Source organism: Trifolium pratense, linkage group LG6 (assembly GCF_020283565.1).
Source record: "Trifolium pratense cultivar HEN17-A07 linkage group LG6, ARS_RC_1.1, whole genome shotgun sequence".
Lineage (NCBI taxonomy): Eukaryota > Viridiplantae > Streptophyta > Magnoliopsida > Fabales > Fabaceae > Trifolium > Trifolium pratense.
Window position 1 is genome coordinate 13,211,361 of NC_060064.1, and position 16,415 is coordinate 13,227,775.

The following is a 16,415-nucleotide window of genomic DNA, read 5'->3' on the forward strand; positions in this document are numbered from 1 at the left end:
ATATTGTGGTCAAGAAATGTCAATAACATATTATGTTCATTAGAGACTAGAAACAAAAAGAAAAGTTTAGGTGTACAATACATCCTATTTTATTTTTAGTAACTAAATTCAAAGTCCGCAATATATTTAGGGACAAAATTTTTTTTAACCCTAAAAGAATAATTAAAAAAATCGACTAACGTAGAATAATTAAAAAGTATGTTATGAATACGACCATGCTATTTCAAATTATTGAAATATTTTATCTTATTATTTTTAGAACTCTTCGGCAGAGTTTTCTATGAGTAAAATATGTATAATTCACACTTTTTTTTACCAAAACAAAACAAATTGATATCATTATAATCAAAGATGAATATAAAAGGAAATTATATATGGAAACCAGCCAATTTTAACTTATGGGTCCCGTTTGGATTAACTTATTTTTGAGCTTGTGCCAATAACTTATGCAATTTTTATGTATTATTATAAGTTTGTCAAGATAATTTATGATAAAATAATTTATAAAAATACAATTTTCACTAATATGAACTCATAAAATAGGATAAAACCTAATTTATACTGCATAAGCTCAAAAATAAGATAATCGAAACAGACCCATATATAAAAAAATTGTTTATTTTTCAAGAACCATAAATTTTCCAAGAGTCTAGAAATATATATTTTTGCATAAATATTTATTGTAATTTTTTTTTAATTAACATTGTAAAATTTATCTTTGTTTAAAAGTTACAGTCGGATAAATAGTCGAAAGATAAATGGATTTTATAGTGTCACGTAATTTTGCTAAAAATAAAAATAAATTAAGGGTCATGCTAAACAGTGTTCCTCGGACACTAGTTAAGCATACTAAAAAAGAAAATAAATGATAAAGTTAATGATGAGAGAGAATAACTTTTCACATCATTAAAACATTAAATGCACAATTTACAAGATAAAATTTTTATATTTGTATCCTGCCCGCCGGGGCATTTTCCATAAATTAATATTGGCATGTTTGTTTTGGATTTTATTTAAAAACTACAAATTGAAAACCATCTTTAGAATTTCTCGTCACCGCTTCTGCTTCATCGGGTTCTTATTTTTATCACTCACGCTTAACTCGGTGGCGACGACTCACCACTTTCAACTATATAACCCTAAACTCGGATCCTCTAACTCAATCAATTTCACACAACCAAGGTTTCCGGTACACGCTCTTTTCTCCCTTTTCACTCAGCACCTTGCTTTTGTCTTCTTCTTTCGTTTATTGGCAGTAATTTTCCTCTGTTCGTTTAAGTTCTGAAGCTAAATCGCTACTTTCATTCTTTATTTCATATATTTCTGCTTAATATTTGTTTCGATTGAAGAAGATTGAATTTGAATCACTGTTTGATAATGTGCCTGATTTATTTGATGAATTTTTTTGAACTGAATGCATTAGATTTTAGGATTTAACTTTGTAGTGGCGCTTTGTAAGTTTTTCTTCGATTTTCTTGTTCATTAGATAGATTTCGTTTGATTTCATATGCTTTTGGTCCCTCGCTGTTGTCGCGAATCAGAGGTAGAAGATGACTTAGCTGTATGTAGATGTAATTGTTGAAATTAAGATAAATCGTTTTAGCATCAATGCTCGGTGTTAATAGAGTTTAATTTCGATACGTGTATGTTGAGAATCATGGAATCATAGGGATGGAGATCATACTCGTAAGCAAGATAGAGAGCATAAGAGTATTCATGAGGAAGATACTCATAGAAATTCATATTGAATGAATATAGATTGATAAAAGAATGAGTAAAATGTACAATGAAGTAGTTTATTTATAGGACTATTTGGAGTAACTAACTTTCTAATTTCCTAACCAACTTGGTAACCCGTCAACTAACTCTAATTGATTAACTAAGGACCTATATTCTTAACAGTGTAAACTGTGTTACATTGTCAATAAATCTGACGGTTAATATTAACATGTACGGTTGTTGGATGGTGTACTGACAGTGCATTTGAATTAAATCCATCATGATTGTGCTCTTTATAAAAGGTATTAATTATTGGAAAGTTTATTGAATAACTGACTTAAACAACTATATTAGTTGCATGATATTACTTCCAAACTTTGAAAAGTGTTGAGAATGCAATTAGTTGTCAATTGTCATACATTTCTTCCACAACATCATTTGTTGCTGGTTTTGTGCTTCAGGTTAACCATTTTCCCCCAAATTGGAAGAAAGTGTTTTATTATCTTTCTCAGTTCACCGAATCCTTGGCACTGTATTACCCCAAATTGGAAGGAAGTGTTTTATTATCTTTCTCAGTTCACCGAATCCTTGGCACTGTATGTACTCAGAACCAAGAATTTAGATTCTTAGAAATGCACCTATTCTGTCCCTGGCACAATCATCGCATTTTTCTCTGAGGAATTTCTATTTCCGCCGTTTTGTTCTGTCCCTGCCACTGCCTACTATAGCTACTGAACTACACGCTTCGATTATTTTTGCTTGTTCTTTTATTTTATTTTGTCTCATTAATATTAAATCGTCTGTATGTTAAACTTGTTGGCTTACTTTGACAGCGCAATAGTGTTCTGGTAGGAGCATCTCCTTGCTTTTTGTATCTGTAGCTGATTTGGAGGTGTTTTAGCGAAGAACATGGCATCAAAAAGGGAAAGGGTAACTGGTGATAGGGTGGAGGAGGAAGAACTTGATTTTGAATTGAAAAGGCAAAGAGTGAATGAGAACTCTTCCCCCTCTCCTTCTCCTGTCTCTATCGCAAATCCTCTTTCTGGGCTGGCCAATAATTATGCTGACATTGATGAGGAGGAAGATTATTATCAAAGGGATAAGGGCACTGTTAGCAACAATAGGAATGGTGGGTCTCAACAGAATGGACATAAATATGAAGGGGATGATGACAGTGATGAAGAAGATGATTTAGGCAACCAACTATTTGTTGGAAGAAATAGTCGCCAGGTGGAGGTTCGGAGGGACTGTCCTTATCTGGATACTGTTAATAGACAGGTATTTTATTTATTTGGTCCATTGTTGATAGGTGTTTTGGTAGTTTGCATATGTATTTATTTGACTTTTGTATCATTTTGTGTGCAGGTTTTGGATTTTGACTTTGAGAAGTTCTGTTCTGTCTCTTTGTCAAATCTAAATGTCTATGCATGTTTGGTTTGTGGTAAGTACTACCAAGGGAGAGGGAAAAGGTCTCATGCCTATACACATAGTCTGGAAGCCGGGCACCATGTTTATATCAATCTCCTGACTGAAAAAGTCTACTGTCTTCCTGATGGCTATGAAATTAATGATCCTTCATTAGATGACATCCGGCATGTCCTGAACCCAAGGTTCGTCTAACTTGTTTATTTGGTGTTGTTTGCTGCACAATTTTTAAAAGATATATTGGCTGGTGACTATTATATTTTGATCTTTTGTCCAATCTATGTGTTTTTATAAGCTTTTGTCCATGTATGTATCATTATCTGCTACTGGCCCAGACAAATTTGTCCCTGTTTACCCCTCCTTCCACTGAAAACGGAAATATTGGTATCCATTCTTTTCAAAATTTAAGCTACGGACCTTCCAAAATAGATCAAGTATTTTCACCCAGAGTTGTAGTTGCAGTAGTCACTTGCCTATACAAAGTTTATTAGAATATTGGATTTGACTTTGAGTCTTTGTTTAATGGCTTGGACACACTTTGGATTGGGATGAAACTGAATCCTCAGTGGTGTTACGTGTATACATTCAACTCCATGTCGGGGCCAGTGGTAAGCCTTGAAGGTTGACAGAACCCTGGACAACTCCTTGGACGGGGTAGTACGGGTGCACAGTTGATGTTTGGGCCACCTTGAAATCCCATTTTAGGACTGAAAAAATGTTTTTCACGAGGAATAATTATTTTATGCTTGTTCTTAGATCATTAGTATTAATTTTTCTCTTAATTATATACTGATTACTGATTAGATAATAGCATTTGTTTTTATAGGCTTGGGTCATTGCGTCAAATCTGTCATAATTTTTTGCTCAATGAATTCAGTTACCTACTTAGCTTTGTTATGCATTTGACCACTTTAGTCACCCTAAAAGATCAATTTTCCCCTTTCATTCAGAATTACAAAGAAACCTTTGAAGCTTTACCATTAATTAAGTTATTTTTTTAGGTTATCGTTTACTTTCCTTGCTCATTTTACCTTGTCACTATGTGGACTTTTTCTAAAGATTAACTATTAGGATATATCTATCTACAGGTTTGCTGCAAAAGATGTTGAACAACTGGACAAAAATAAGCAGTGGTCCAGGGCACTTGATGGTTCTAGTTACCTTCCGGGAATGGTATATTTCTTCTTTATGGAATATGAAATTTTGCTTATAACAGATTGTTAATTGTTAATTTCAGGTTTGATGCTTTGTGGCTTATCTTTATCCATCCTATGACAAATTTTCAGGTTGGACTTAATAATATTAAGGAGACAGATTTTGTGAATGTAACAATTCAATCCTTAATGAGAGTTACCCCATTGAGGAATTTTTTTCTTATCCCTGAAAACTATCAACACTGCAAATCTCCACTTGTTCATCGATTTGGGGAACTCACTAGGAAGATCTGGCACGCACGAAACTTTAAAGGACAGGTTTGTTTCTGATGCTGTCATTGTGTGTGTGTGTGTGTAAATTTTCTATTTTATCTCAAATATGCATATCAACAGGTCAGCCCCCATGAATTTCTTCAAGCAGTGATGAAAGCTAGTAAAAAACGGTTTCGAATAGGTGCACAGTCTGACCCAGTTGAGTTCGTGTCATGGCTTCTTAATACGCTGCATGCTGATCTTAAAACTTCAAAGAAGAATATGAGCATAATTTATGAGTGTTTTCAGGTTCTTCTTTTCACTCTAATTTCTTATTTTTTGTTGATATATTCTAGCTGGGCAACTAGTCACTTGGGTTGTATTTTTTATTAAATTTACTGTGCTTGCAGGGTGAACTTGAGGTTGTTAAAGAGATTCCTAACACAAGGATCAATGAAACTTCAAATATGCCATTTCTGATGTTAGGATTGGACTTGCCGCCACCTCCTCTTTTCAAGGATGTGATGGAGAATAATATAATACCTCAGGTACTTCTGCACTCAATGTTATTTTTCTTGTTACATAGACATGACAATGAGACCAAACCCATGGATGCACGCTCAAACCTACCCCGAGTTAGGTTTGGGCTTTTGAGCTAATTAATTTGTGTTGGGGCTTTGAAAGTGTTTCATTTCATTATCTGACAATCTGGATACAAAATTTTGTCAATGACTTGAACTGAGAGAGGAGGGGCTTAGGAATCAAAGAGGAAGGAAGGGGACTGATAATGTGAAATGGTGCACCATATTATTGTGTGGATAAATGAATCTGAAGGCTAAATTTATTTGTGCATCATGCACCATATGCATCACTTGTGCATGTTAGCCAGAGCCCACTTTGAAACCATTTTAGAAAAACCTACTATTTGTGACATTTACTTGACAAATTGAGTGTCCACTGTCATGCATCCTTTCCAGTGAATTTTCTGTAAATGCTTCAAGCAACAAAAATTCCTACTGAAGCAAGGACCTTAAGTTCATTTTACAATTCTATGATGAAGTTCCTTCTATTTTTGTTTTTCTGTTTTCAGTTCATTTTAGTTTGAATAATGTGGTTTTATCTCTCTCTCTCTCTCTCTCTCTCTCTCTCTCTCTCTCTCTCTCTCTCTCTTGCTTGCTGATAAGGTTTGGTTTATAGGTTGCACTCTTCAACATACTAAAGAAGTTTGACGGTGAAACTGTCACAGAGGTGGTCCGTCCTCATATAGCAAGGATGAAGTATCGTGTTACCAGATTGCCGAAGTATATGATTCTTCACATGCGGCGATTTACCAAGAACAATTTTTTTGTGGAAAAGAATCCTACTTTAGGTGATAGCTTATGTTGAAACGAACTGTAATTTATTCAAGTTAATATCAGCCTACTTGGTTCTAACTTCTAAGTTCACCCTAATTTAGTGAGTGTTTGTTTCAGTCAACTTTCCTGTGAAGAACCTGGAGTTGAAGGATTACATTCCCTTGCCAACAGCAAAAGGAAATCAGAAATTGCACTCTAAATATGATTTGATTGCAAATATTGTTCATGATGGCAAACCTGGCGAAGGATCCTATAGGGCATTTGTGCAACGAAAATCAGAAGAACTATGGTAATTTTTTTATTTTTTTTATAGTATAAAAATGTATAAATCTGAATGGATGATCAACAATTTTAAGGTCTAACTTCTTGACTTTTTAGGTATGAGATGCAGGATTTGCATGTATCAGAAACACTCCCTCATTTGGTTGCGCTTTCAGAAGCGTACATGCAAATATATGAGCAGCAGCAGTGAAAGGCCGAGTTCAAATCCTTTTCTGAGAGCACCATAATCTGAAAGCAAGTATTCTGAAGGATTTAGAACGAAAATATGAGCAGCAGCAGTGAAAGGCCGAGTTCAAATCCTTTTCTGAGAGCACCATAATCTGAAAGCAAGTATTCTGAAGGATTTAGAACGAAACACAATTCATGGGCAGACACAAAATTGGTTAATAGGTTGTAGTTTAGATACTTTTCGGGAACTATAAAGTGACTATTGTAGCCGAGTGATTCATAATATTCAAATGCATTGCATAGTCTTGAGGGACTCGGTTGATTTTGTTTTTGTTGTGAGGGAGTTATCCTAATTGGAGAAGGTTACCAACAAAGGGGTGGGCATGGTTCGGTTTTGGAAGAAAACTGAACCGAACTAAACTAAACTGTTTTCAAAATTCATAGTAACCGAACCAAACTGATAACCATGAACTGAACCGAACTGTTTCAGTTCAGTTTTAAAACCGTTAGTTATGGTTCAGTTTTTTTTGGTTTGGTTCGGTTTAGTTTGGCGGTTCGATTAAATCTTTTATAGTATATATAGTACGTTTAAGACTAAATAGACGAAAGTTGTTTTCTTTCATTCATTTTGCATATCTTAATGGGTTACAATCTTTATGAGTTCCCATATATCTTTTTCCTTTTTTTTTTGGTATTAATTATAAGTATATTGTACTTTTATTGGTACACTTATAAGTGGTAGGACATCATGTGCATGACGATTGTTTCCAAGTTCACTTCTTATTGCATTCTTCCTACTTCAAATTTTGCACATATTACCATATGCATGAACCTGAAATTATACAATAAAATTATATATTACTATTTAACAAATATCAAAATATTGTTGATTTATATTATGAAGGAATAATAAAAGAATGACTAATGTAGAACAATTTTTTCTACTCAATCTTGTGGTACTAAACATCATACGGGTTCTTTTTAATCTAAAAGAATTTACTTGTAGGTCATTTGATGAGCATGTGTGACTTTAGACTAAGTATATATACTAATGTGATTAGCTTAATATTTTAGATAGCTTGTATATTTAGACAAAAATTTGTCCAATAGTTTATAGTACTTTTGTCCTCGTGTAGTTTAGCCTTACTTTCTGCACCTTTTTGCTAAAAACAAAAAAAATATTGTAGTTTAGCCTTCTAACAACTTTTAAATCAAACATATAATTAGAATTGTGTTTTCAAGTCGTTTGTTTTCAAATCAAGCACATCTTAAAGCGCTCAAGAATTGTCAAATGTTCAACTTAAATTGTCAAATGTTCAACTTAAAAACATATTTCAATATAGGCAAATAGACACATATGACATGAAATGCATTCTAACTAAAACTAAAACTTGTAAATTTATTTTTGTTTTCTATTTAATCAACTTTTAAAACAAATAACGGACAAGGAGTTTATTTTTTGTACTCCATTAAGGATTTATTTATGTAAAGATCCGTAATTGCTAAAATATTTTATCTTTGTTATTTTTACAATTCTTCGGTAAAGTTTTTAGTGAGAAAATATCATGTGGTGACTCACACTTAATGTAAAGGTGACTACATATATAACTACTTTTTAAATTATAACAAAATTCCGATTTGTATTATGTGTTTGATTTGATTATTAATGATATTGTTTGGTTTCATTGTTGTCAAGAATAAAAAGGTCAATTGATTTATACAAGCTTCCTTCACCATGTTAAGATGCATGAAATTTTTCTCTTAATAAATCAAAGGTCATCACACCAATGTCCTTATATAAGTAACCACATTGCTTGCATTAAGTTTGTACACAATTTTCACTATGTAGTGGTAAAAAATTATGTGATATATTTTAAACGAATTCTTCATATTTTCTTTAAAACGTAAATTCTTTATTAAATGTCGTAGTTGATCGACTTTGTTAAATTATAACTTATTTATTTATTTTTCTACTTGAAATACGAGTGACCAATACTTCGTACCACTTTAAGGCACTGTTTGGTAAGTCTAATAAGCTAGCTTATAGCTTATTGAACTAGCTTATAAGCTTGTTTGAAAAAAATGTGAAGTGTTTGGTAACGAGCTTCTCTAACTAACTTATAACGTTTTTTGAGATGCTATTTCGGGGTTGTTTGGTAAAAATAAGTTATAAGCTAGCTAATAGCTGATAAGCTAGCTGATAGCTGAAAAGCTAGCTTATAGCTGATAGTCTAGCTTATTGAAATTAAAGTGTTTAGTAAAATTAGCTTTTAAAGTGGTTATTAAATATAAAATTACATAATTGATAGTGGATTGTTTATTTTTTAGAGTGAGTAGTTATTAAATTAAAGGGTAAAAATGGAATAAAGTGTAAAAAGCTATAAGCTATAAGCTCAAATGCTACTTGAAATAGCATCTGAAAAAAAGCTATAAGCTAATACAAAAAGCTTGTTACCAAACACCTCTAATTTTTTGAAACAAGCTTATAAGCTCATATAATAAGCTATAAGCTAGCTTATTTGTGTTACCAAACACAACCTTCAAGTAGCATATGAGCTTATAGCTTTTTCATTTTATTCCATATTTACCCTCATTAATTTTATTTATTTATTTTTAAAAAATTATAATAACTACCCACTAACACTTACAAAAAAAAAACTATCCACTAACCATGTATTTTTATGTCATTTTGTACTTACAACAACTAAATTTGTCAAACACTTTAATTTTATTCTACTAGCTTTTCAGCTATAAGCTACCAGCCATCAGCTATCAACTATAAGCTAATTTTTCAGCTATAAGCTAACTTATCAGCTATCAGCTAGCTTATAGCTTATTTTTATTAAACAGGACCTAAATGGAATACATAACACGAACACTTATGTGTGTGCATTATGTACATTAGCCGCATGTCTTCTGTCCGTAAACGAACTTAAATACAATGATATTACAATTACAATACACTAATGGTATTTGTTCCGATTTTTCATGAACAAATAACATTGATGTTACAACGGATTAATCACTAATGGGTGATATGGATAGCCTCAACTGATTAAGCTAGTTAAACTAAGGATTAAGGAGCAGAAGGTGAATTCTAGTTCTGGCAAAAGAGAAAAAACATTGCTTATAAAAAAAAAACTAATGTGTTTTATTTTAATTTTTTTTTTGTCAAGATTTTAATTTTAATTCATCAAGAAAATTACTCACATCCATAATAATACTCTTACCACCAATCGTTAGTTGGTTCAGTGGTGATTGACGCTGAACTTGGTAGGAAAGACCACAGTTCGATCCCTATAACTGCAATCGGGAGGGGCTGAAACCACTTGATGTCATAACTGACCTCCGAATCAGATTAAACTGGTAGTGAAAAACCAAAAAAATAATAATACCCTTACCAAGAAAAATAAAAAATAATAAGTGGTTTACATTGGGTTTATAATTGGAAGAAGCAAAGCCCAAATTTAACGGTATATAGTTCTCTCACATTTTCCCCTTCCAATTAATTCTCTTCGTTGCTTCACCGAGTTCTTATTTTTCCCACTCACGCTTAACTCGGTGTTTATGACTCACCGCTTCCAACTATAAAACCCTAACTCGGATCCTCCAACTCAACCGATTTCATACAACCATGGGTTCCGGTACACGCTCTTTTCTCGCTTTTCACTCATCACTTTGCTTTTTTCTTCTTCTTTCGTTTCTTCGTAGTAATTTTCTTCTTTTCGTTTTAGTTCCAAAGCTAAATCGCTACTTTCATTGTTTATTTTATATGTTTTTGCATATTCTTTGTTTCGATTCAAGAAGATTGAATTTGAATAACGCTTTGATCGTGTGCGTGATTTGGTCGGTGGAAATTTTCGAACTGAATAAGTTAGGTTTTAGGATTTTACTTTGTAGTGACGAAATTGAACGCGGAATTTGAAACCCTATAATGTTTATGTGAGTCGGTAATACTTGATGACAATGTGTTGGTTGCGTTCATATACGGGAATCCCAATTCTGAAAAAGAGTGAAGTTTTGAGTGAAACGAGGTTTTTTTTTTTATTTTTTTTTATTTTTTATAATTGTTTGATTCAATTTTGTTGTGGATTTTATGAGGAGATAATGCAACTGATTATTGTTTATATACTTTGATCACACTCACTTTAATGCTTAAGAAAAAAAACCTATTCGATTAGATGGGGCATATTCTATGCTGTTCTTTGTAGCCAATGTTAATCTAACCATGAAGAACCCATTGGATTAGGTGTGTCCTGGTGTCGGACATGTCTCGGTGTCTGGCACCGACATGACAAGACACTCAAACATATGAATACATTGAATTATGTCACTTTCTCAAACTATTATCAGTGCGCTTGTGTCCGGTGTATGTGATGTGCTTGTGTCCGTGCTTCATAACTGGTTCCACGTCCAGATACCAGTTAAGAGTGTGGTTATTTCCAGCTTAGTTGCATGTATTATTCATATACACACCTGCTTTTTGTTATTATTATTTTTACTTCATTTTCATGAGGTGGTAATGGCATGTCTAAACCTTATGCCATAAATCCCATGATTTGAAATCCTCCAATTGTTAAAGAAAGGATATTTCCACAGGTAGTTAGATGGTTATGCTTTAAGGAGTTTGCTAGTTATGCTTCTTTGAAAGATTTGGATTTCATGAGATCAAAAATAAAAAACTATTTAATATTGACTGAGGTTTGGTTTGAAATGATATATCGTCATGGTAGTCTGTTTCTTTTTTACCAACCAACCTAAAACACTAACTGGTTGCATATATTATTCTGTAGATGCTGATATGGAGGACTATGGATTTGAGTACTCTGATGAGGAACAGGAGGAGCAAGATGTTGATATTGAGAATCAATATTACAATTCAAAAGGTATTTTCAACAACTATTAATACTTTCACTATTTTTTTACATTTACGAGTTGAATTTGGTTTATTTTGGGAGCGTAAAGTAATTCCTACAAATTAGATTGTGTTGCTTACTAACTAGTTCCAGTAAAAGTTTCATCGTTGTATTTATTTTTAACAATTATTTGAGTGCAGTTTTTTATGATAAGCATCGTTGACTTGGAACTACAAATTTGATTAATTATCTAATTGATTTAGATTTTATTGTTCTATGTTTTTTCCTTGTCAAAATAAATTAAAATGTAACATTTTTAATAAACTCTTTTGTTAAATTTGTTTTGCAATGTTTTAAGATTTGATTTTTTCTTAATTTGTGGTTCAAGGCTGGTTCGTTATATTGACTTCTTAGGACATTGTTCTTCTGCTCGTTTACAGGTTTGGTTGAAACTGATGCAGAAGGTGCACTTTCTGGTTTTGCCGAGGTAGTGGGCATGGAACAAGACAAGGCAGAATGGTAACAACTCTTTTGTCTAGTACCTCATTATAAAATAGATATGGATAATGTCTTGGAAATTTTTCCAATGATAATAAACCAATTTTATATCGCATGCCATATTATACTTCTTACCAGGGGATTTAAAGCTCTGAAGCAAACTGTCAAGCTTTATTATAGACTTGGAAGGTATAAAGAGATGATGGAAGCCTACAGAGAGATGTTGACATATATCAAATCAGCAGTGACCCGTAACTATAGTGAAAAATGCATAAACAGCATTATGGACTATGTCTCTGGTTCAGCTAGCCAGAATTTTGGCCTTCTGCAAGAATTCTACCAAACAACTCTGAGAGCCCTTGAAGAAGCAAAGAATGAGGTTAATCCATTTTGACATTATCTTCGACTCATGGGTTCTGTTTATCCTATTTTTGTGGTTTTATGTTTATTTTTTGCCACTCATTTTGCAGAGGTTGTGGTTTAAGACAAATTTGAAGCTTTGTAAGATTTTCTTTGACATTGGGGAATATGGACGGATGAGTAAGGTAACATATGTTTTGTTTTGTTTTGGGTACAATTGTATATCTTTCTTTCGAACTTAAGTTAAATGACTCTATCTATTGGTATCTACTATTATTAAATAGCTTGGTGATTTCTTGTACTCTATCAGATCCTTAAGGAACTTCACAAATCTTGTCAAAGAGAGGATGGTACTGATGACCATAAGAAAGGAACTCAACTTTTGGAGGTTTATGCAATTGAAATTCAAATGTACACAGAGACCAAGAACAACAAAAAACTCAAGGTTGGCATTTGCTATAGAAAATGATTTTTCTTGTCACCTGCATGAGTAAATAGTAATGACGTGCCTTTCCAGTTTATTAGTATTTTCTACAATTCAGCTTTTAACCATTTACACGTTGTTTCATATTGTTTGTGAAATAAGCACCAATTTCTCAGTGCATCTTGTTCCATTCTTTAAGAACCGTGTCTATCTAGAAAGAAAGATGGAGCTTTCTTAAAGCTAATTGACAAATAAATACTTTGCTTGTATTGGTGGTGTTTATGATTGACATTTTTTGTATATCTGCTTTTATTATCTATTGGAAGATGAAAAATAGTGTAGAGATTTTAGATTGGTGAAGATATAAATATTTCTCCATTAATGTATTTTCTCTTGGTTCAATTTCTTTGAAAAGGAGGGGAATGATATAGTGCATTTACTAATTTCATTAGATCCAAAAACACACCCAACCAAGTTCATATTCTCATGTGAAAACAAGACGATTGGTGTGATATAGTGCATGTATCTGATCTAATGACCTTTTCAATTATTTTATTGATTGATTGAATTGTCTTATGCTTAGGGAGTTCACCAGAATTTGTCAATGTCCATGATATTTGTTGGAATATCTGAAAATTAAAAATACTTCATAATATCATTATTGTAATAGTATTTTAGAGCATTTTAGATGATTACTTGGAAATATTTCCATATTTTATTATTTATTTCCCTACATAATTAGAATCAAGAAACTAAATATTAGCATATATAGGGGTTAGTGCTCAATGTTCATCTATGTCACATTTATATTATTTTTGTAGGTTTACTCACAACAAGCTTAAACCTTACTAAGCTTTAAGCTTGAGGGGATGTGTTAGAATATCTTGAAAATGTCCCTTAATATAATAGTGGTATCTTAAAACATTTTAGAATATCTTAGATGGTCTTATCAAAATGTTTGTGTTTACTATTTTATGAGTGTAATTGGTATGCTCTTTTAGTGTAAATTAGTTTTACACTAACATCCAATAGAGATCAAGCATCTCTCCATGTCATACCTTTAAAGTGGGGTGTAATGGGGGTGATTTGGCGTAATAAATGGTGTAATGTTAGTTTACACCGTCAGTGTGTATCCTATTCTCTCTTATTGTATTTCATGACCCGTTTCCTTATTTTGGATGGGAGTCTAGTAATTATATCAAAGGGGTTGATGCTTTTTTCTTTTGTAAGGCATCACTCACCAAATATAAATATGATTTTATTGTTCCGTTTCTTTCCTCTCCCTTCCTCAATTCCTACCTAAAACCTTATAAGTTCAATTATATTAAATGCAGCAACTTTACCAGAAAGCACTTACTATTAAGTCAGCAATTCCCCATCCAAGAATAATGGGTATAATCCATGAATGTGGGGGGAAAATGCATATGGCAGAGCGCCAGTGGGCTGAAGCAGCTACGGATTTCTTTGAAGCTTTCAAGAATTATGATGAAGCTGGAAATCAGAGGCGTATCCAATGCTTGAAGTAAGCAAGACAACATTCTTTTAGCTTTTATTACTACATTTCAGTTTTTAATAATTTCTGTAATGGCATGCCTCTGCATTCTACATTGTTAATTGCCAATAATATGAATAAATTTGAATTGTCATTTTTAGTGATAATTTTCATAAAAATAGATGAGATGCACTTGTCGTTTAACTGCATAATATGTCGATTATCAATTTTAGCTATAATGTTTATAAAGATAGGTATACTTTTTTTTTAACTGCTTATTGTTTTCCTTAGATTACACAGGTATGCTTTGACTATATAAAAAATAAACCATTCAAGCATTCTTTGAATTTCACATCTTCAACCATAATTGTTAATTGTTGTTGTGTGTCAGGTACCTTGTTCTTGCCAACATGTTGATGGAGTCTGAAGTAAATCCATTTGATGGACAGGAGGCTAAGCCGTAAGCCCTCTATATTTTGTTCATCTGTACTCCATTTTTCAGTTTGTCGTTCTTTGATTCAGTTCCTCTAAGTTGATGATGGTTTCTCCCCTTTTTTTCCTTTCTGGTTTTTACCTAACATAATATTTATTGCAGATACAAGAATGACCCTGAAATTTTGGCAATGACAAATCTAATAGCAGCCTATCAACGAAATGAAATATTGGAATTTGAGAAAATCCTGAAGGTACTTTTATTGAGTCTAGCATGATCACATGTTTTATCTGGTTTGACCTCAGCATATTTATTTATCTTATTTTTCCATCCAATATTTGTTGGATATTGGGTATTTTTCTTTCCAGAGTAACAGAAGAACCATCATGGATGATCCATTCATCAGAAATTACATTGAGGATTTGCTAAAGAATATCAGAACACAGGTCTTGCTGAAACTCATCAAACCATATACAAGGATCAGAATCCCATTTATATCTAAGGTAGATTGCACTTACTTACAGTACAACTGCTTTTCAACTTCAATTCTTAGCTAACCCTTGCCCCAGCCCTCCATCAAACAAGTTAATGGAATAAAGAAATGGAGAATAATAGTCAAATACACCTTTTTCTATAAAAAAAATGGGCACTTACGATTTGAAAGCTATTCCCCCAGTCTCTGGTTTAAGAGTTGATGGTATGTTGGTTAAGAGCCTGCTGCTCATTGTGAATAGAATAAGCCAAACATTATTTTGTGGATCATTACTGCCTCTTTTCCCCTTTTCCTTTTTCATACCGTTCCCAGTTACGTTGTTAAGGTGTAATGTGTATTAGGTTGAAAGTTGCTATTGCCTTTTCCTTTCATTAGTAGTAATATTTGGTTATTTAGTTGAATTTGCAAGGCACTTGAGTCATTACTAATCTAATACTTTTGTGCAATAAAACTCATTAATTTGCAGGAACTTAATGTACCCGAGCATGATGTTGAGCAGCTACTGGTGTCGCTTATTTTGGATAACAGAATTCAAGGACACATTGATCAAGTGAACCGGCTCTTGGAACGCTCTGATAGGTCAGTTATATATTTTATTTCCTTTCAACTGGACTTGGACTACAAATTATTGTGTATTTGAAACCTGGCATTTTATTAACGTTACAAAAATATTGTTCAGGTCGAAAGGAATGAAGAAGTATACAGCTGTGGATAAATGGAACACACAACTTAAATCTCTTTATCAAACTATCAACAACAGAGTTGGTTAAACCATAGTGCCCGGTGTATGGATTATCTGTTTTGTTGCCCTGGCTTGCAGTTTTGTCATGTGAATTAATATAACCTAGGCTGTATGGAGTTAGGGGTATATTACTCTCTGATGGAACCAAAGTGAAACTGAACTTGTGATTCTTGTTTTACTTTATGAAAATATAATTGTTTGAAATTGATGATTGTGATCATAATTTATCATTTATTCCTTCTTTCTGTTATTCTTTTCTCTTATTAGAGATTCATAATTACCGGCCTAGGCGGATCGATTCGATCTTCAGATTTAGGGGTCTGGATACTATTTTCTCATGTCTCTATTGTTTTAGAGGTCCTTGTAAATATGAGAAATTATTCATATCCAATTCAGGTTGTTCAATTAGTATATTCTCTTTATTTAGGGTTTTAGCTGTGATGGGCATTGGGCACTCACCTCACGTACCATAAAAAACCGCCTAGTCTCAAAAGTAGCAGCACTATTTATAGTGGACCTTAATAGCACCTGACTGGTTACCCGAGCAAGCACTGCCACAAGATACTGTTGCATGTGAGGGCACTTGACCTCATACACAACCCAACAAACCTGGTCGCAAAATTGATTGCAGCCACCAGGTGAGTCTTTGCTTGTTTGTCGGCTCCTCCAATTCCTGTTATGGCATCACTGGCTTATTTTTTGTTCTAATTGTTAGATGATAATAACCCTTTTCTGCTGTCTAAATTTTCATTTCCTGAAATA

General features: G+C 33.0%; 2 protein-coding genes across 8 annotated transcripts; both read left to right on the forward strand.

The window, feature by feature from the left end:
- The first annotated feature begins 1,011 nt into the window (after positions 1–1,011).
- Positions 1,012–7,024, forward strand: LOC123889410 (U4/U6.U5 tri-snRNP-associated protein 2-like). 7 transcript variants are annotated; one of them, XM_045938736.1, is made up of 11 exons: positions 1,012–1,189; positions 2,181–2,315; positions 2,553–2,997; positions 3,085–3,329; positions 4,233–4,317; positions 4,431–4,616; positions 4,692–4,859; positions 4,961–5,098; positions 5,748–5,919; positions 6,023–6,194; positions 6,284–7,024. In XM_045938736.1, the coding sequence occupies exons 3-11, from the start codon at positions 2,629–2,631 to the stop codon at positions 6,375–6,377; spliced, it is 1,629 nt and encodes a 542-aa protein (XP_045794692.1). In that variant the 5' UTR covers positions 1,012–1,189; positions 2,181–2,315; positions 2,553–2,628; the 3' UTR covers positions 6,378–7,024. The 7 variants fall into 7 exon arrangements, 5 of the variants coding, with proteins under 5 accessions (XP_045794692.1, XP_045794691.1, XP_045794694.1 ...); XR_006802509.1 differs by lacking the exon at positions 2,181–2,315 and having other exon boundaries at positions 1,028–1,189; positions 6,284–6,436; positions 6,529–7,024; XM_045938738.1 differs by lacking the exon at positions 2,181–2,315 and having other exon boundaries at positions 1,028–1,189; positions 6,284–6,380; positions 6,473–7,024.
- Positions 7,025–9,806: 2,782 nt separating this feature from the next.
- LOC123891279 (COP9 signalosome complex subunit 2) lies at positions 9,807–15,857 on the forward strand. Its single transcript, XM_045941119.1, has 12 exons — positions 9,807–9,999; positions 11,149–11,241; positions 11,652–11,730; positions 11,848–12,088; positions 12,180–12,254; positions 12,380–12,514; positions 13,828–14,015; positions 14,377–14,445; positions 14,581–14,671; positions 14,787–14,921; positions 15,378–15,490; positions 15,591–15,857. Exons 1-12 carry the CDS (start codon positions 9,990–9,992, stop codon positions 15,679–15,681), a joined length of 1,320 nt encoding a protein of 439 aa, XP_045797075.1. The 5' UTR covers positions 9,807–9,989; the 3' UTR covers positions 15,682–15,857.
- Positions 15,858–16,415: the final 558 nt, after the last annotated feature.

Bases quoted from the DNA above. Each gene is read 5' to 3' on its own strand.
- LOC123891279 (XM_045941119.1), top strand. The intron at 14,016-14,376 runs GTAAGCAAGACA...GTTGTGTGTCAG, and splicing joins AGGCGTATCCAATGCTTGAA to GTACCTTGTTCTTGCCAACA. The intron at 14,446-14,580 runs GTAAGCCCTCTA...TATTTATTGCAG, and splicing joins GATGGACAGGAGGCTAAGCC to ATACAAGAATGACCCTGAAA.
- LOC123889410 (XM_045938736.1), top strand. From the start codon at position 2,629: ATGGCATCAAAAAGGGAAAGGGTAACTGGTGATAGGGTGGAGGAGGAA. The intron at 4,318-4,430 runs GTATATTTCTTC...ACAAATTTTCAG, and splicing joins CTAGTTACCTTCCGGGAATG to GTTGGACTTAATAATATTAA. The intron at 4,617-4,691 runs GTTTGTTTCTGA...GCATATCAACAG, and splicing joins CACGAAACTTTAAAGGACAG to GTCAGCCCCCATGAATTTCT.